Source organism: Camelus dromedarius, chromosome 29, assembly GCF_036321535.1.
Source record: "Camelus dromedarius isolate mCamDro1 chromosome 29, mCamDro1.pat, whole genome shotgun sequence".
NCBI classification, from domain to species: domain Eukaryota; kingdom Metazoa; phylum Chordata; class Mammalia; order Artiodactyla; family Camelidae; genus Camelus; species Camelus dromedarius.
In genome coordinates this window covers 3,706,930-3,727,485 of record NC_087464.1, presented here as the reverse complement: position 1 = coordinate 3,727,485, position 20,556 = coordinate 3,706,930, and the positions used below count along the sequence as shown (strand labels likewise).

General features: G+C 43.5%; 1 protein-coding gene, 1 non-coding gene and 1 pseudogene across 2 annotated transcripts in view; 1 reads left to right on the top strand and 2 right to left on the bottom strand.

The window, feature by feature from the left end:
* The window catches only part of LOC105104257 (neuronal acetylcholine receptor subunit alpha-7), a 105,105-nt gene that overhangs the window by 51,610 nt on the left and 32,939 nt on the right, over positions 1 to 20,556 (top strand). Inside the window, exon 4 of the mRNA XM_064480498.1 lies at positions 1,007 to 1,116. Coding sequence (XP_064336568.1) covers positions 1,007 to 1,116 — 110 coding nt within the window. The remainder of the gene's footprint in view (positions 1 to 1,006; positions 1,117 to 20,556) is intronic.
* On the bottom strand, positions 11,490 to 12,889 carry LOC105104256 (hsc70-interacting protein-like; annotated as a pseudogene).
* On the bottom strand, positions 17,507 to 17,616 carry LOC116149429 (U6 spliceosomal RNA). Its single transcript, XR_004133042.1, has one exon. It is a non-coding gene; the product is annotated as a U6 spliceosomal RNA (small nuclear RNA).

Genomic DNA, 20,556 nt, shown 5'->3' with positions numbered 1-20,556 from the left:
GCTGTTACGTCACATACCTTTTTAAGCCTAAGAAAGTCTGAGCTCCAGAGCAGGTGATCCCAGGGGTCCTGGGTACAGGATGGGGGCCTTTACTGGGGTCTTCTCTGATGATGGAACACCTGGAGGAGCTGCTGGGCCCAACCCTGGCAGCCCCGTGACCCTGTGGGTGACGCTGGTTGTACAGCAGTGCAGGTGGGATCCTACCTGAGCAGTCTTTACACGGTCAGTTGACCCCAGGTAGCACCGGTGTGCATGGTCCTGGGACAGAGGACCCTAGATGTGGGCCTTCCTTTTGCAAAGGTCCCTCAAGAACCAACATCAGGCCTGGTGCCAGAGAGATGAACCCATGTTCACGTGTTTATGACTATTTCCTGCGTCTTCACCTGTACCCTGGTGTCCTGATTCAGTGTGTTACCACCAAGGCAGTTGTTGGCATTTTTGAGTTGTGGTGTCAGAAGCACTATTCCTCCATGAAAAAAAATAATTCAAGTCCAAAATAACATCCTTAGAGATGTGGGAGAGGTACTCCTGCAGCTGCATGAAGCTCTTTCATGGCAATAAATATTCTCCATTTTTTTTCCTTCCTGGTTCTTATTCTAATTGAAAGAATGCATTTATTTTTCTAAAGTGTCCTTACAGTGGAAAACTTTGAAAGCAAAATAGTTATTCATTTGGCTAGGAAAAAAAGAAAAAAAAAAACCTGTCTGCTGTGGTAGGGGAAGGCTTGGGGGCAGGCAGGGGACTGGAATTAACTCTGATGCTACCCTCTGACTGTGGTCATGGTGACAACAGGATCTTAAATGGGATTTTTATGCTGTTCACAGTCATTTTGTAAAGGGTTATTTAATTTCCAGTTTCCATATATTTTACAGATAGCAACTCAATTATGTAAATAAGTGTCTAGCACTCTTTTTAGTTTGAACTTATCTAATAATCTCTCATAAGATCTCTTAGTAAGCAAGGGAGCCAAGTGCTACAGACTAATGCTGCCGCCTGTGTTTGTCAGTCTTGGACAGATCACTATTTACAATGGAACATGTCAGAGTACCCGGGAGTGAAGACAGTTCGTTTCCCAGATGGCCAGATTTGGAAGCCAGACATTCTCCTCTATAACAGGTAAGGACAGTGGACAAAAAAGGAAAAAGAATTATTTCATTCTTGCGCCTGTTAACAATGAAGGATATTTGAGTCGTTTATAGAAATGCTGGATATGTTATCTATACTTTGGGACTGTTGAGCCCCACAAGGCTTTGTAAGAAGCAGCCCTGTCTTGTGTCCAGTGTTCTCTGCCCTGGCACACAAGCCTGCATGTCTCAGCACGCTGCCCCTGATGGCTGTGTCTGTAGGGCTGTGGTTACAGCAGTGTAGGTACCTGTGGGCGTACTGGCACTGAGACATTTTGCATGTGGCAGTCCCTTTGCCCCTGAATGACGGCAGTTACAGCCACAGCATGAAAAGTGTCTGGTCAGTGGGGTGCCTGGCTGAAGTCCACAGTTTGGACCCAGGTCCTCATTTGATGTGCTGCCCGATGCACATTGAGAGCGTCCTCTACGGGGCTGCTGGGTGTGGGAGACTGTCTTCTCTAGTCACCCTCGGAAAGACATACCTGACAGAAGAAGGGCGGAGAGCAGACGTGTTCTGATTGTCCTCCTCAAGTCTGGAGAGGAACAACTCAGCAGTCATCCAAGGCCATCTGATTTGTAGAGCAGAAGCCCACAAGGCGGGTATCCAGGCTAAGTTTCTTGAAGCACTGAAATGATTTGCCAAACTGCATAGTCCAATAAGGGAACCCAGAATCTCTTCTTTCCAATAAGGTTTAGAATGTGATAACCAACTTGGGAGACAGGAGAGGGATTTCTCAGGGATGACTGCTGCCTTGGTCCCTCCTAGAGGAGAAAGATGCCGGGTGCCTTCATGATTTCTTCTTATAAAGACATTAGTCATATGGGATTCGGGCTCACTCTGGTGACCTCCTTTTAACTTAGTTACCTCTTTGACTGAAACATTATGTTGTACACCAGAAATTGACACATTGTAACTGACTATACTTCAATTAAAAAAAAAAAAACAAAACAACTCTATGTCCAAATACAGTTACGCTCGGAGGTACTGCAGCATGTGAATTAGGACTTTGACCTGTGACTTTGAGGGGCCAGTTCAGCCTATAAGAGGGGCATTGCAGTTGACTGCTGAAGGGAAAGTGTTACAATCGAACAAGTCTGGGTGTAAATCTTGGCCATGATATTTACTATGTCTCTAAATCTTAGATGCTTCCTTTGCACAACGGGGGAAATGCCATCTTCCCAAAGTTTGGAAGGATGATTGCGGGTGTACACAGCATGCTTAGGGTAGTACTCGGCAGAGAGTAAATAGTAACATAGTTGTGTGTCTACAGGCATGATGAGGAGGATTTCTGCTTCAAGTAAGATGGTCTGGCGATTTAAAAAGAAATGCCAATCAGGTTTTTCACTGTTCTCAATTCAGTTTTTTTTTTTCATCTGGAATCAAGAATAAATATAATATGATAGAATCTTAATAATGAGGCTATAAGAGATGGTTCTTATGGCTTATCTGTCAGACCCTGAACCCCAATAAATAAAATGTTCAGAGTTTCTAATATTCTGACTAATGAATTACTAAGTGTTCTACACATAACTGAGTTTCAAGGAGCAAAGATCCAGCCGTCTCTGTCTGACAGGTGCCCCCAGGAATGATGCACGCCCCTCCTTTCCCCTCGTCTTTCCCCTGAAGCTCCAGGTAACCGTCCTCCTCCTTCCTTTCCCTCCCGTATCCCTATTGATGTGTCCACAGCCTCCATCATGGGGTCTATCCAAGCTGCTTCCTTTTCTGCCTTAGTTTTTTTCTGAGAAACAAGATATGGGACCTTGAATCTGAAGTAACTGCGAAGTACATGGCACTCAGGTCCACATGAATGCAGTGTGGAATAAGCAGGGTACAGAAGATATTAAACCAGTCATAGACACATTGTTGGGCATCTTGCAGCAAACAAACTACCCTGAATTTAGTGGCTTAAAAAAATGTGTGATTTCTCGTCATGCTGTGGGCTGACTAGGTCTTGTAGCTGCCTGTCTGTTTCGTGAGATGCTGGTGGAAGGCAGTGGGCTGGGGCTCAGATGAGCTGGGATGTGGGGGGCGCATCCCCAGGGCTGGCAGTGACAGTGACTGTGGGCAGGGCCTCAGCTGGGGCTGCACCTGGGCCACCTGGCTGCCTCCTCCCTCCAGGAGACTTTTCCACATGATGTGGGCAACTCTGGTGGGGGGAGGGGGAGAGGAAGGAGGTGGGGGCTGCTGGATCCCCTGGGGACTGAGTGTAGGCACCCAGAACAGCCTGTTCACCTCACTCTGGTGGGCAGAGTCGGGAGGGGCCCAGCCTTGGTGAGGGAGGAGAAGTGATCCCCAGCTCTCCAGGGCAGGGGCGGAGGGAGAGAGGCGACGAAGACAAGCCCTGGGGAGACCAGGCATCCCAGGCTGAGACAGGGAAGTGGTGACAGGGAAGTCAGAGGAAAGACGGGAGGAGAGAAAGGACCAAAGCAGATGTACATAATGAAGGTATGGCTGAAAGGAGCACTCAGCTGAGGGTGCCCCGGGGAGCCCGCAGGATGAGGAGACACAAAATGACCTCATTATCCCTGCCTCTGAGGGCTGGCCTCTCTCTGGTCTCTGGATCCAAGTCCCGAGGTGGGTGTGGACCAGCCTTCCCCGTGCAGTCTCCTCTCACCTGCGGTTCACCACCTCGACATTTGTCCGTCACCTCACTGATGTACCTTGACTCTCCCCAGCCATTTACAACTGCCCCCTCTCAGCGTGGGATGCCCACCCTCCGCATCCCAGACCTCAGTTGGCTTCTGGACTCCATATGCATCTCTCTATCACAGAACCTCCTAGAAAGAGTTTCTTGTGCCCCATGGTATGTGGGTCCTGCCACCTCTCCTGGGCATCTAGAGACACCTGATAAATGTCTGTGCACAGACGAGGTGGAAGGAGGAAGGGGGATGCCTGCGCTAGGAGGAGGGAAGGGGGTGATTCCCTGTGATGCCAGTGCTGCTCAGGGCAGCGCAAGAAGAAAGAGGAGGGGAATCACATTGGCAGCCTGGAAAATCCGAAACCATGGGACTGAGTCAAAACATTGACACAGGAAGGAGCAAAAACAGGCCCTGAATTTAATAAGGTCCTGACCTTCTGATACTCTGTTACCGGGGATTTTGAGAGATGCTGTGTTTAATGCTTACCACCAGCCCGAGGCACAAACAATGATGTGTTCTCTCTGTGGACACGTGTGATGGTTCATTATGTGTGTGTGGGTGTGTGTGTGTTTCCTTAAGGAGGGGACATGCCATCCTTCTGTGTGAGTCGTGGTTTAGGAAGGAGCATGGATTCAGGTCAGGGGAAACACCAGCATGTGTATCACATTACTCCTTCCATTCCAGCTAGATATCGGAGTCCTAGTATGAGCCACAAATGATTTTTGAGATACAGTACGTTGTCTGTCTATAAATTAGATAAACCTCTGTGGAGTAGTGGTATGTATGAAAATAAGGGGGAGGGTACAGCTCAGTGGTAGACTGCATGCTTCACATGCACAAGGTCCTGGGATCAATCCCCACTACCTTCATTAAAAAAATAAGCAAATAAACCTAATCCCCCCCAAAAAAAGATAAAATATTGGGCTTAAAAAATATATGTATATATACACACACACACACATATAAAGAAAATAAATTACTTCTACCCCAAAAGTCTTAATCTCATTCAATGCCATACATTAGGAAAAATTACATTTATTTAAAACGTTTTTAATGAAGTAATTTTGGTAATCAGAAGCTATAGTAATACTTGGCATAGTATTTGTAATTCTGACTTGGTTTTGTATTATGCAAGCATTAAAAAATCTTTAGGATTCGAATATATATTTTATATTTATATCTATATCTATATCTATATCTATATCTATATCTATATATATATATATATATATATATGTATCTCGGTGTTTCAGAGAGGCTGGGTCAGTGTTAAACGGCTGTCTCTGCAGCATTTCTGGGCTGGGCTGTTTTATACTTTCCCTGATGGATGGTGGACAAGTTAGGACCGCCAGCCAGCTGGCTGGGTTGCTCCGAGGAGAGGCTGGGAGCTGATAAAAGCATTCCTGTTGGATGCTGATTTTGGTAGTTTCTTGGTTGCTTCATTCTGCTTTGTGTTAAGCCTGCAGTTCCAAGATTTGCCTGAACACAGTCATCTTGCTCAAAGTGAGTAGCAACTGTGGGTGGCTTGTCACGATTTCCCTTCTTCCGCACTTTTTTGAGTGCTGTCTTCTGTCTGACTACGTTTATTGCTGTTCTAGAAGAGGGGATACAAATCCATAAAACGATAGCCTCTGGGAGGGGCTTCGGGCTGGAAAGGGGCATGAGGGAGCTTTTCGAGATGATAGCGGTTTCTGTGTCTGACTCTGTGTTGGTTCTGGGTCCCTGAGTATAATCTGCATCAAAATTCACTGAACCATACACCCCAGATCTGTGCTTTTTTGCTTGTCAATTACACATCAATTCAAAAAGTGTCAGAGGTTAAATAGCAGATGATTCACAAATCAAGAGAGAGTCAGTGACCTGAAAGACACATTGAAGTAATTTACACAGAAATACAGCCTAGAGACTCAGAAAGATGAAAAATAAGAGAAACGCGGTGACTTGGGGAATAGAGTGAGCAGATCTTAAAATGTTTAATTGATGTCCAAGGTAGAAAGAAGAGAGAAAATGAGGGAAAAGCAGTATTTAAAGAAATAGTGGCTGGGAATTTTCCAGAAATTATTTTTAAAAAACACCAATCATCAGGTAAAGGAACCCTGACCAGTCCTAACTGGGACAGACGGTATTTACTGTAGGTCATATGTATGCAGAAGAAATCACCCGAGGATTTAAAACAAGGGGTGTCTGTGGCCTCTCCTGGTTCCTGGGGGTCAGGGGTCTGGGGAATGGTTCACTGGGTGTCTGACTCCAGGTCTCTCATGCTGTTTCAGCCCAGTGTCAGCTGGGGCTGCAGTCAACTGGGAGCATGCCTGGGGCATCTTAACAAGGTGACTCATCAGATAGCTGGAAAACTGATGTTGGCCCTTAGTTCGGGGACTTAATTCTTATCATGGGAGTCTTTATGAGTTAAATTACCTCATGATGTGGTGGCTGGCTTCCCTCAGAATGAGTCATCCAGAAGCCATAGGAGGAGCTACAGTGCCTTTTGGGTGGGATGAAAGGCCTTACAGAGGAAAGCCTGAACCCTGAAGTCATCTTAGCTGCCTCTGTGCTGTGCAGCCGTGGGCAGCTGCCTCAGCCTCTCTGGGCTTCTCACTTCTTGCACCGTTTAGTTAGAAAATCCCATGACAATAATTGAATTCTTGTTGATGAATGTAATTTGGTGATGTTTTTGTTGGCTCTGGATTTTTGGACAGCAAGGGGTGTCTGCCGTCCCTTTCTTATAGCCTCTACAAAACCACATTTGCACATATGCAGGCTGCTACTGTCTGGCTCTGAGGCTACAGGCCTCTGGCTACAGCCTTCTTTCTGTCACATGTTCCCAGGACCTTGTGGCTGGTGGCAGAGCCTGGGGAGAGGGCAGTACACGCAGGACACACCCAGACGCAGTGTGGTTCACCCAGTGGGGGCTTGTGATTGTGCTAATCAATGAGTCGCCAATGAAATTGAATTAATTTTCTTCCCAAGTATCTTAGGTTTCCTTAGAAATAAGCCCAAGACAAGGATTTGAGTGCGCAGAGTTTATTTGAGAGAGGAAGTGAGATGGGAGGGAGGGAATCCAAGATGTGTTAAAAAGCTGCTGCTGTGGGCAGAGGCGCCCGGCCCCACAGGGACCTGTCGGGGGTTTATCTGCCAGAGGTTGACAGCTGATTCTGGGGTTGTCATTCTTAGCTGTCCCGCACACGGACCACGTGTGCTCTGTGCAGAGCCTTGAGCTGGCTGCTCATACTTGACGTGGGCGGCAGTCAGGGCCTGGGGCACGGGCAGGATGGCTGTCCACGTGGTCGGCTACAGCGCAGGTAAGCAGCCCACTCAAGTTCCAATAATTTTCACTTTGTTCTGATTGAAGATCCAATCTCGGCTCCTGGTGGGAGGATAGGCGTGATGTGTGTGGTGGGGGGCATCCTAGGACTCGGGATTTCTCAGCCAACACAGAGAAGGCAGGCAGGTAGCAAAGGTCACCAAGACGAGTCTGGACCTGCATCCTCATGAGTGGCAGTTGCTCCCCCATGGGCTGCATGCGTTATCAGGGTACCACATCAGTCCACGTGTGGGGTGGGATCTTAGGGAGTGAATCTCTTAGACTCAGTGCCATTACTGCTAAGGCTGCAGAAGAAGGTGAGGGGTTGGTGCTTGCAGCCCATGGCACAGCCATGGCTGGTCTGGGGGTTCAGAGCTGGGGAATCAGGGCAGAGGCATCACTGAAAGGATATCGGATATGGCAGGAGCCTCCAGTGGAGTAAAGGTAGTTTTTCAGCCCTGGATCTTAAAGAAGGAGTTTTTAGGATGTGCTGTTATCACATCTGCATTATCAAATCTTCAGACCTACTCTTGGGGGAGGCTGTTTCTAAAGGTGTAGAGTAAAGTGGATGGAGTAGGTTTTTAGGAAGTGAGAAGAAATAGCCAGCCTGTGCTCACATCTCCAAAATCCTTCTCTAAGCTGTCCGTCCACACCTCCGCTTTCTCACTGCTGCCACTGTTGATGTTTGTTTGTTTGTTTTTATTGAAGCACAGTTGATTTGCAATGTTGTGTTAGTTTCAGGTGATTCAGTTATACATACATAGATATATATTCTTACATAGATATATAGTATTTTTCATTATAAGTTACTACAAGTTATTGAATATAGTTCCCTATGCTCTACAGTAGGTCCTTGTTGTTTGATGTTCTTAGTTTGTCCTTTCACTCATCCGGTATTTAGTGAAGGGTTACACGCTGTTATCACACACTGTTCTAGCATCTGAGGATGTAACAGCCACGATCAAGACAAACAGAAAGCCATGCCCTCTAGAGAGAGGGAGAGAGAGGAGAGGAGAATGCTAAGCGAATTCCTGGGGCTCCAAGGATCGGGGGAGAGCCTAGTAGGTGCTGGAGCCAGAGCTGGGGTGTGAGACCAACTGAGTGGCTAGAGGGAGGCCACGGAAGAAGTCAGAGCATCAAGGGGGCAAGTGCTGTTGGCAGAGAGATCAGGTGCACCAGCCTATCAGGAAAGGATGTGAAAACCTTTGAAATGCAAATAATAATAACAATAAATGGAGAAGGAGGGAAAGGTGAGCGGGCATCGGGGGTGTGTGCTGCGTGTTGGTGGTCACGTGCACCGGCTGGGTGTCAGATCCTCTGGCAGACTCAGCTGGTCGTGGTTTTTGAACTATCTTTCAACTCTGTAAGTTCTAGAACTGGCAGTCATGCAGATGATTCCAGACCATAGAGAGGCAGATGGATTTTGTGCAGTGTGCTGACTCGTCTGAGATCAGACTGGATAGGTGGTCCTGGTTGCCTGCGTTCATGTCTGCCCTTTGGATCTGCCTCCAACTGGTTTTGGCCACCTTGCTGTTTCCTTCATTAGTTAATGACTTAAAAAAAATCTTTGAAACACGTTCATTTTATATTTGTGCAAGTGTCATGATTTTACTTTTTAAACTGTATTTTTTTTTTTAATCACTGTGAGGCGGGAACATATCATCTAGCTCAGTCCTTGGAACCAAAGGGGCCAGAGTACCCTGAGTGAGTGAGGGGAGTGGCTCAGAGACCCTGGGGGATGGTGCCCAAGTCTCCCAGAGCTTGGCTTTTACAGAAGGGGCTCTGATCCTCTTTGAATTTGAGTTTCCTTTCTTTTTTGCTCTGAATAACAGTCAAAATACTAATTCATATTCTCCTTCTGCTTTGCTATCAACTGATTATTTTGTCTGAAAGTTATCATCTGCTCTTCTCTGCTTATACACTCCTCCCATCTGAGGGTAGTGGATGTATTTTGCTTCTGTCATTTCCTCCAGCATCTTGGTAAAATCAGGGGAGGAGGGACACGTGGACCTGTGTCCCCATTCAGGCACTGGGAGCCCAGAGACCTGTCAGCCTCACACTGCCTCAGATCCCAGCCTGTCTGCATGGCAGGAACTGTCACTGGTGGACCTTGAGCGCCCCTGCTGGGTTCCACTCTTTCTGCAAAGGGCTGGATGGCTCTGAAGTCTGTGTTAACATCCACATCTCTCAGGGCAGGAAACTGGTGCTCAGAGAGGTTAGGCCACTTGCCCGAGGTCAACCAGCAGGGTCTGCCTGGCTCCAGAGAGCGACATATTTGCCTCTGGTTGTGATTTTAGAACTCTTATGTCTTGTTTTCCTAGAAGTTAGGCAGAGTGGAATGACTCCTCTCTCCCTCCTTCAGAATCAAATCCACCTTCAGGTCTTTTCTGGCCCATCTACCTCAGCCTTTTTTCTTTCACTTTGGAGAGGGTGAGCCTGTCTCCTCCCAGTTTCAGAGCTGCTGGGGGTTTTCATACCGCCACTTCCTGATGATCTCCCCTCAGCATCCGACAACTGATTTTTCCTTGACCAAATCCCTTGCCAGCCAGTGTGGGATGACAAAATGCAAACCACTGCACCAGAGTTTGAGCAGAATTTCAAACAGAGGGCCAGGCGCTGCAGCGAGCAGAGTTTTCTAGGGATGGCTGTGTGACTTTGCACATGTGGTGCTGGGCCAGCCCCTGGGCCCCCGTCCCCTGCACCCTGAGGGCTGCGGTCCAGCCCAAGAGCCTGGCTTGTGGAGGTGAGTGTATTGATCCCGGTGACAATCAGACCCAGAGCCAACATGGCCATAACGGTCTGTGGAATAAATACGTGAGACAGGAATTCGATGGGACGTTCAGTCACCATCATGAGCCTTCTGAGGGATGGGAGGGGTGGGCAGTGCCCTGGTGGGGGTCAAGGGCAGCTCTCACCCTGCCCCCTCCCCAGCCTGCTGTGGGGCTCCCTGCGGAATTTCCGCTGCCTCCCCAGGCTGCACTCACTGGCCGCCTGCACAGAGGAAGGAGCCCACAGAGGGACAAGACATGTGAGGTTGCTGGGCCCCCAGGGCCTCAGCTCTGCAGGGGCCGGGTCAAGCTGAGTGTGCTCATGGCTGCACCAATATGTAGAGGAACCGGACTGTGGGGCGGGGCCACCGGGCCGGCGTGTAGCTGATGCTGTCTGTTCAGCTCAGGGGACGCTTCTGCGGACCTGCTGTGTGTGAGATACCATGCTTCTAAGAGGAGGACGCTGCCCTTGAGGTGTCTGTAATCAGTTACACTTCACTTCATCCTAGTGGTCTCATCTGGTCTGATTCAGGACCACAGTGAAGTCATGTAGGATTACCATCCTCCACTCACAAATAAGGGAACTGTTTCTGAGACACAGGACTCCAAAACCTTTGACCTTTCTGACACCTGACAGCCTCTTCATGGGTATGAGACCAGGGCTCAGAAGATCATCTTACAGGGCAGGTGATGGGAGTGAGAGGTCCAGCATCTTAGAAAGATCAGGAAGAGAGAGGTCTGCAGCCAGTGGGAGGAGGGAGAAGTTGTTCCTGGTCGGGTGGCCAGATGAGACCTGTCTACCTGCGGCAGTCTGGCTGCCACTGTAATAGCACCTGGGGAAAGCACTAAGAGAGGCCACAGGCCGGGGCTCTTAGAGTGGACGGTGGGAGACAGTCTGGGAAGGGAACACATGTTGCAGGACCCCAAAAGCATTGCTTCTGATTCAAGGAAGGGTGGAGAACAGGGTAGTCGACCAGGATGAAGTTCAGTAAGGACTTCAGACTTGTCCAGCCGGCTGCTCCTCTGGGACTTTGCCCCTGATGTGCTGCTGCTCAGCCGCTGCCTCTGGGCTACCGGATGCCTCCCAGGACTCTGCTTCTCAGCATCGCGTCACGTGACAAGTCCCGGTTAACGCTCATGCCCCTCCCCGCTGGCCAGGGAGGTCTGTCCAAGGGGCCGTGTTCTAGTCACATCTTTTAGTCCCCAGAGTTCACATGGCAAACAGCACGTGGAAAGCATCCAGCTGGAGTAAGTGGATGCGGTACTAAGGACCATTACCCTGGTGCAGCAGGGAATTGCTGGAGGCCTTAGCACTTGGCACCCACTGGTTCTGTATTGATGGATTCATGCCCAACACCAGTAAATAAAAAAATCAGTGCAGTCTGGTTCTTTGGGACAGGGGTGTAAGGTTTTGGTCATAAAATGCAAATACCGAGAGTTTGAGCCTGAGAAGCAAATACCAAGTTTATCTTTCTCTTTTCTCCTTCACGTCCCACACCAGCCTGCCATGAAGGACCATCCAATTTAAACTACTCCAGTTATCTTTTAGCATGACTGATGGTCTTTTATTGAAAATGAATTATACATTCTTAATAAATCAGATCCTTCCATTATTCTTTTTATTCATTTCTTTATGAAAATGAATGTGAAAGGGCTTTATGCTTGACTGCCAAACTTGGCTGACAGTTTACTGATGAGATTCATAACCTTTGGGTTGCCCTAATATTTTGACACGTTGGCCGGGTTCTGGGCCACATCCAGGGAGGCCACCCTCACTTTTGGACCCTGGATGGCTGCAAGAACTTCTGGATCTCTGAGAATTTCATTGAGCCCAGGCATTCCTGCCATTTCGTTTCATGCATGCCCCCTCCCATTCCCAGCGTTCCCCCAGAAAAACCACCCGGAAAAGAACCACACTGAGCTCCTGATGTCACCTAGCTTCTCCCTCCCTCTGGGCTCTCTCATGTTCTTCCTGAGCCTTCTTAACTCTTTCTAGTCTTTCTTGGATTTCTCGCCCTTCACGTTTTCACTCACACTTTCTCTGACGTTCAGCAGTTTTCTGGGCCCTCGGTTGAACTTCTTTGAGCATTCACTAGCGTCTTCATCATAATCCATTTATGAGATGGGGGCAGGAGCAAGGGCTGCATCTTCCCAGTGGCCCAGAAGCCTGTGTGCTTTCCCTTCGCCACTTGTATGGCTGAGCTGAATCAGGATTTATTTCAATAGCTCTGTCACCATCTTGCATGGCAGCATCTGGCCTCTGTAATTTGATGAAGGCACTGGCTCTCTTGGCATAGAGAATGGCTAAGTGAGGGTTTAGCTTGATGGCATCTGTGAACAAGTCAGTGGCTTTCTGAAGTTCACCATCATTTAGGGCATCAATGGCAGCCACTCTTTCAAAATCATTTTCTAATCATTTTCTAATACTTTTTAATAAGCCAAATGGTTTGCTTTTTATTTTGTGGGTTTTTTCCCCTAATTTTTTAATGGTATATGGTAAGGGTCTAACTTTACTTTTCTTTGAAGGATAGGAAATGGTTCTAACATGATTTATGAAACAGTCCATTCTTTTCCTGCTAAACTGAAGTGGGATGGTTGTATTCATCTATTCCTGTATCAGTAGCATACTCCGTGCTAAGGAGAATAGACAAAAAGACACATGTATCTTGAATATCATGCTGAAATTTTAAAATATCCAGGATATTGAGAAAACCTTTGGAAGTGCTCAAAGTGAAAAATTATAGTAACAAGAAATAAATTTGCCTTGGTGAATAAAGTGTTACTTTCAAATATTAGAGATGAATTCTTTTTTAAAAATAAAATCCTTTATTTAAAATCCAAGTTTCAAGTTTATAACGACGCAAATCATTTACATCATGTCTAAAAGAGTTACTCAAGGATCTATTCCAGCAAAATGAGATTAAACCGAGGAAGATTTCTTAACGTTACCCGAGGTAGCTGGGGAGGTTTAGGAATTGCTGAAGTCCTGCCCCCTGGGAACAGAACTCTCCAGGTGGAGCTGGAGGAAGAGGGAGTCCTGGCCGTGCTGGGTGCATGGTCAAGACTGGGGAGGGAGAGAGTGGTCTTGGTTCACATCCTGACTCAGATACGGTCGGCAGTTGTTGGCAAAGAAACCACTGGAAGTCATGGTTACATTTAAATATTTGATAATGTTTTAAATGTAAATAATAACTTAGAGGTTTGAGTTGGCAGGAGATTGAGAAACAGAGGAATAACAGTGGACAGTTGCTGTGGGAATTCTATGGTCCATGTATGATAGATGCACCTTCATTAAATGCACAAAGGTACACAGATTTAAAAAGTACAAGTGATTTTATGGGTTAAACATTTGAGTAGCTAATAGAGAAAAAGAAGTGGTAATATAACTTCCAAACCACTAGACACAAAGTAAATAATGAGTGAAAAAATTCTGTCAGTACACTTAATGCAGGAATAGAAAGTATGGTAAAAAGACAACTAACAGAACAGCAGAAATAAAACAATAACTAATCACAAAAATACAAACAGGTTTAAACCCCATAACAAGTCCTAAAACAAAATAGACTTTCTAATTGGTTGAAAGCAAACAAAAACAACCAAGTCTATGACATATATGTCGTAAAGATAGATTTTTAATCAAAATGATCCATCAGAATGAAAATAAAGCCATTGAAAATGTTGTCTGTAAAATGCCATAGAAGGAAATCCGATTTAGCAGGGTTCTTATTCAGCAAATAAACACAAAAGACAAGGGGCATGGAAAGAGACACAGTGGCAGATTTACTGAGACAGCAATGTGGTCATGAACAGTTATGTGGCGAACAATGTGGCTTCAAAATACATGCAACCAATACTGATGGAAAACACAGAAGAAATGGACAAAATCAGAATCTCAGGAAAGATAAGTATGGTTAATAGGATGGAATAAAACAGTTGCTAAGACAGAACCAAGAAATAGAGAGATTTGTACCCAAAAGACAAAAAATACTGCTTTTAAATATACTTGAAATATTCACAAAAACTGTCTTTGAACCACAGATAATATCTAGTGTTTTCCAAAATGTAGATTTGACATAGCTTATATTCTGTAATGACAGTGCTCTAAAAGTAGAATTTAGCAACAAGGGGATAGTAACACCGTAATGTGTATGTATGTGTGTATATAATCTCCACTTAATTTGTTGTTTAAAAAGTTCTCAAATCAACCTTTGCTTATACCAGGGAGAGTAAAAGTAGTGCCTAAAGATGAGAAAACTAGGAAGTTTGAAATTTGATTAATTAATCCTATACCTCAAAAAGTTAGGAAATGCGTATCAGAAGAAACTAGAAGGAATTAGCAGAGATACAAGAGAAATGAGTTTTTAAAGGCATAAAAAAAAGTCATTCAAAAACCAGAAGATTTAAAACTAAAATTTCATTCTTTGAAACATCAAAAAAGTGAATGAATTAAAGAATGTATATAATAAATTGAACATCTGGTTGAAAGGAGGTGATTTTCTAGGAAAATAAAAGTTATTAAATATACTTAAAAATAGAAAATCAGAACAGACTTCAAATATATTAAAACTGGAAAAGGTAGGCAAAATTTACATATTAAAAGATGCATGTTTACATTTGAATTTTATCGTCAAAGAATAAATAAATGTATAAATTATTCTAGAACACATATAAAAGATGAAAAATTTATAAATCTAACAATTATACTATGGCAAACACATCTCAGTAGAAAACTATTGACAAATATTATACATGAATATGAATGCAGATTTCCTAAAAGAATACTGGCAGATGGATTCTAGCAGTGCACAAAGTGAAAAATACAAAATAATTTTTATCCTAGGTAGGCAAAGATGGATTAACTTGTAGATTTCCTAATGCAATTCACTGCATACCCATGCTAAACAAGGAAACAAATTAAAAGACAGAAAAATGATTAAATTCAGCTCTAATTCTAGACTAGGAGAAAACTTTCATAATTGGATAGCTAGTACCCACAGGAGAGCTGCAACAAGCATAAATAGTTGAGAAGTGAGATCCCCTTCCAAGTTAGACGCAAGGCAAACTTCGGGGTATCCCTCTGTCAGCTGTCTGCTGTAGGGTGTAGCCAGAGAATGAGAATTAAAAATTAAAAATAAGAGATCTGAATATAACAGAGGAAGACATAATGCTTCCAGGACTTCTGGCTGTATATTGACTTAAAAATAGAATCAGCTGGCAAACTTCGAGCTCATAGAATTGAGCAAGGAAGACAGGATAATAGCTGAGTGACACATCAGTGAATAGCAGTGAAGCAAAGTGGAAAACAAGATCTCATTTCCAATAGTGAGGATAACTGTGCAAGACTGAGGGATTAATCTGGTACACGTGCACCAGCCCACTGGAGCTGAACTTAAATAATGATTCTGCCTCTTTTAAGATTATGTCTCTGTTTCCCTGTTTAACGTAGATATGTGGTAAGTCTACAAAGTTAAGCCATCTTTGCCTATCTGGGATAAAAAAAAACTGCCAAAGTGTCTTACAGACTGCAACCAGCTGGAAGCAGCATACGCGTTCTTTCCAGCCCTCTTCCCCCAGTGGCATTGCTGTGGGAGGATCCAGGGCCAGGATCTAGAACTGCTCTGCCCCTATGCAAGCCACATCTGCAGTCCGTCTGCATCAAGTCAGAGGGTCCACAACCCCAGGTGGCTCAGATGTTTCTTTGGTGGTCCTTTGTGTCCTTGCAGCCCATGTGGATCCTGCTGCTCATTTTGACTTTTCCAATTTGATTTTCTGGCTTCTGCTCTGCCAGAGAAGCTCCCAAATACTTGTTAGCAATGGGGACTTCATCTCTACCACCCCCAGGGTGTGATACAGCAGGTGTGGAGTACAGCTCAAGAATGTGTTAAAAGTGGTCCATGGACCAAACTTGGAAAGACTCTGACCTGCTGGGCATGAATACCAACTTGCATTCCTTTAATTAGGTGGAAACTAGGAGATATTTGGGGGTTGGCTGTTATGAATTTCAGCCCATACACTAACCTCAGTTACATCCTGTCACCCTCTTACTGTCCAGAGAGAGACCAACTGAATGATGATGGATGCTCACGTCATTGTTGGCTTGTAGCAGAAGAACCAACGGAAACTTGCTGTCTGAGTGCTTCTCCCTGGTACTTCCCTAGGTATTGCTTCTCATTTCCCAACATGTGCTAATGCTGGAGAACTTCAGTGAATTACTACAGGATTCCTTATGTATTTTGTGATCAAAGGCAAGATGCGTTCTGACTATGACAGAGTTCCTTTGATGTTCTTAGCAAGCAGAACATAGGATGGGTTCCATCTTATGGACCTCCAGCTGATGCCTCAAAAGACTCATGGCAGGTGGCATCTGGATTTGAAAGTTGCTGCTTTCCCTGACCTTCCAGTGGACATTGTCACATTCTTTTTATCTTGGCTTTGCTGTCCCTTACCTCATTTATTGTGAAACCAGTTTCAGATTAAGGGCAAGTTTAAAGAAAGAAAGAAAGAAAGAAAAAAGTCTTCATAGTTCAAAAGACTCGTACTGATTGCTGTTACGAACTCATATTGCTTCATTTCCAACCCTCCTTCCTTAAACAGCTAAGTGTCATTTTATGTATTTTCCCTCAGTCCACCATTTAATACATTGATGTGGTTATAATGACTGCATTTTTCAGTCATTATAAACATTTTCTACGTGTCTCTGGGAATTTTCTAATCATTGTTCTAATAGTAACATAAGATTCTATTGGGATGATGTGTTTTAATTGACCAGTGTTGGATATTTGGTAAGTTTCTATGTAAAAAAATAATTTTATGTTTTATTTTGAATAATAATAGATTCACAAGAAATCAGGAAAAAATGTACAGGGAGGCACATTTTCCTGTCCTTCCCAAATTTCCCCAAAGGTAACATGTTAAGTAACTCCACTACAGTGTCACAACCAAGAAATTGACATTGGTACAATCTACAGAGTATTCAGATTTCACCCATTTCACATACGTGCATTTGTTTGGTTTTGCTGTTTTGCTTTTCTTTGCTATTTTTTTTGTTGTTGTTCTTTGAGGGTTTTTTAAGGGGGGATGTAGTTAGGTTTATTTGTTTATTTGATTTTTTTAATAGAGGTACTGAGGATTGAACCCAGGACCTCGTACACGCTAAGCACACACTACCACTGAGCTATACCCTCCCCCTTCACATATGTGCATTTGCATGTGTGTAAGTGTGCATAATTCTAAGCAATTTTGTGTGTAGATCTGTGTAACTCCTCCCACAATTAAGATAAAGAACTGCTCCATCACTGCAAAGATCCCTCTTATTACCCCTTTAAAACTACTTCCTCCTTGCCCCTAACCTCTGGCACCCACAGGTAGGACACCCATCTCTAGAATTATGGCAGTTCAGTAATATTATATGGACTCATACAGTATGTAACCTTTTGAGACTGGCTGAATGACATTCTGTGGTACAGCTGTGCATTTGTTTATTCATCCATGGAGGGATATTTGGGGTGTTTACAGTTGTTAGCTATTACAACTACTCTGAACATTTGTGTGCAGGTTTTTATGTGCACATAAGTTTTTATTTCTGTGGTATAAATTACACGAGAGTACAATTGCTGGCTTGTATAATGTGGATACCTAGGACTAAATCTAACCAAGGAGGTGAAACAAGTTCAAAAAGTGTACAGAAGGCTTCACAAATTTGCATGTCATCCCTTGGGCAAGTGCCATGCTGATCCTCTCTGTGCCATTCCAGTTTTAGTATACATGCTGCCAAAATGAGGAATCCTTTTTGATTTTTAAAATTAGGTGTTCCGGGGGCTTGTCTCCCGTGCAGGATCTAGAGGTTGGTGTCTCTGACATGGAGTTTGAATCCCTTGCTGCTCAGGGAAAAGATCTGTGCCTTTGGGGTCCCACCTGACTGTGGATCAGCACAGCCAGGGTGTGGTTTCTTCCTTGGTGAGACATCTCTCTGACTCTCCTCCTTATCTCAGTGCTGTTTTCACCCTTTGTTGTGGCAATTCTATTCATCCAGTTTTCAGGTCCATTTCTGAGGGAGTTGTTCCATATGTGGTTGTAGATCTGCTATGTCTGTGGGAGGAGGTGAGTTCAGAGTCACCCTGTGCCATCCTCTTGAACCCCCCTCCACAATTTTTTTAAATGTTGATCTTGTATCCTCTGACCTTGCTGAACCCCTGTATTAGTTTTGGGAGTTGCTGTGGGGGGTGTTAAGAGATTTCTGGGGGTTTTCTACGCAGTCATGTAAATGACATCTATCATTACATCAACAGTAAATAAGACAGTCTTCCTTCTGATCTCTATGCCTCTTTTTCCTTTACTCCCCTAGTGAAGACTTCCAATGTTGTGTTGGATTAGAGTGTTGAAAGCAGACACCTTTGCCTTGCTCCTGATCTTAGTGGGAAGGCACTCAGCCTTTTCACCGCTGTGTAGGATACCAGTTATAGGTTTTTGGTAAATGTTCTTTATCAGGCTGAGAAAGTTCCTCTCTACTCCAGTTTTCTGACAGTTTCTATTCTGGATGAGTGTTGAATATTACCAGTCTTTTTTTTTTTTTTTTCCTGCATCAATTGATATAAGTACATGCTTTTTATTCTTTAATCTTTTAATTTGGTTGATTCCACTCATCAATTTTGAATGCTCAACCAGCCTTGCACCCATGGAATAAACCCACTTGGTTATTGTGTGTAATTCTTTATATCTGCTGCTGAATCGTGTTTGCTGACATCTTGCGAAGGATTTTTGTGTCTGTTTATGAGGCAATGTTGTCTATAAGTTGCTATTTTTTTCTCATTCTTTTTTTGGTATCATCTTTGTGGTTTTGGTTTCAGAATAATATTAGCTTCTTAAAATGAGTTGATAGCTATTCTCTTACCCTTTGCTTTCTGAGAGAGAGTTAGGGATTGGTATTAATCCTTTAATTGGTAGCATTTTCTAGTGAAATTGTCAGAATATAGAGAATTCTTTTTAAGAATTTTCAAATTATTCATTCAATTTGTTAATAATTTTATAGCTATTCAGCTTATTTATTGTCTCTTATTTAAGTTTTAGTAGTTTGTACTTTCCAAGGAATTTTGTATTTCATCTAACCTGTCAAATTCATATGTGAAGAGTTGTTTGTGGCATTCCTTTATCATTCTTTTGATTGTGTACAGGGCTTGTGGAGATACACTCAAATTCAGCCCTGATAGTGGCTTGTCAATGTAATAGATCTTTTCAAAGATAAGGAGTTTTTTTTTTAACATTTTTTATTGAGTTATAGTCATTTTACAATGTTGAGTCAAATTCCAGTGTAGAGCAGTTTTTCAATTATACGTGAACATACATGTATTCATTCTCACTTTTTTTCACTGTGAGCTACCACAAGATCTTATATATATTTCCCTGCGCTACACAGTATAATATTGTTTATCTATTCTGCATAAGCCTGTCAGTATGTACAAATTTTGAAGAAGCAGAGTTGTTTCCCTGATTTTCCCTATTGTTTTTCTTTTCTCATTTTCAATGATTTTCCTCCTATATTTATTGTTTCATTGATTTTTTCTCCTGTGTTTATTATTTCCTTTTACTTGCCATGAATTTATTTTTCTCTTCTCTTTTCTAGTTACTTGAGGAGTTAGTATAGATTTAAATAGACTTGAGACTTTTTTCTGATGTAAGCATTTACTAACCTGTCAGCACTTTACCTGCATCTTACAAATTTGGGTATGTTGTGTTTTAGCTTTCTTCAGTTCGATTTGTGTTTTGAGTTCCCTGTAGGCTTTCTCTTTGGCTCATAGATTATTTAGAAATTTGGTGTTTAGATTCCAGGTGTTTGGAAATTTATCTCCCTGTTCCTTGTTCTTGATTCCATTGAGGACACACATCACACTCCATATGGTTTAAATTCTTTTACATTTGTTGAGGTTTTTATGGCACAGGGGGTGGTCTGTCTTAGAATATGTTCCATGGGAACTTGAAAAGAATGTGATTTTGCTGTTGTTGGGGAAAGCGTTTTCTGTCAGTTAGGCCCTGCTGGTTGACGGTGTGTTCAGTTCTATGTCTTTCTTGATTTTCTGTCTAGTTGTCCTCTCATCAGGTCTGACAGAGATGTGCTGAAGACTGTGGATTTTTCTATTTCTTTTTTCTTACTTCCTACTGTTTTTGGTTCACATATTTTGCAGCTTGTATGTTTGGGAAAGAATGCATGGTTGTTGTGTCTTCTTGGTAGATTGAGCCTCTATCAGATGTGCATTTATATCTGTCCTTTGTCATTCTCTCTCCTCTAAAGCCTACTTCTTCTGATAATATAGTCATCCTTGCTTTTTTATTGAAATATACTTGATTTACAATGTTGTGCTAGTTTCTGGTGTACAGCATAGTGATTCAGTTATACATGTATATATTCTTTTTCATATTCTTTTTCATTATATTCTATTATGAGGTATTGAATATAGCTTGCAGTAGAATCTTGTTTATCTGTTTTATATATGGTAGTTTGTTATCTGCTAATCCAAAACTCACAATTTATCCCTCCCTACTCCCTGTCCTCATTGGTAACCATAGTTTGTTCTCTATGCCTGTGAGTCTGTTTCTGTTTTGTAAATAAGTCCATTTGTGCCATTTTTTTAGATTTCATGTATAAGTGATATCATATGATATTTGTCTTTCTCTGTCTGACTTACTTCACTTAGTATAACAATCTCCATGTCCATCCATGTTGCTGCAA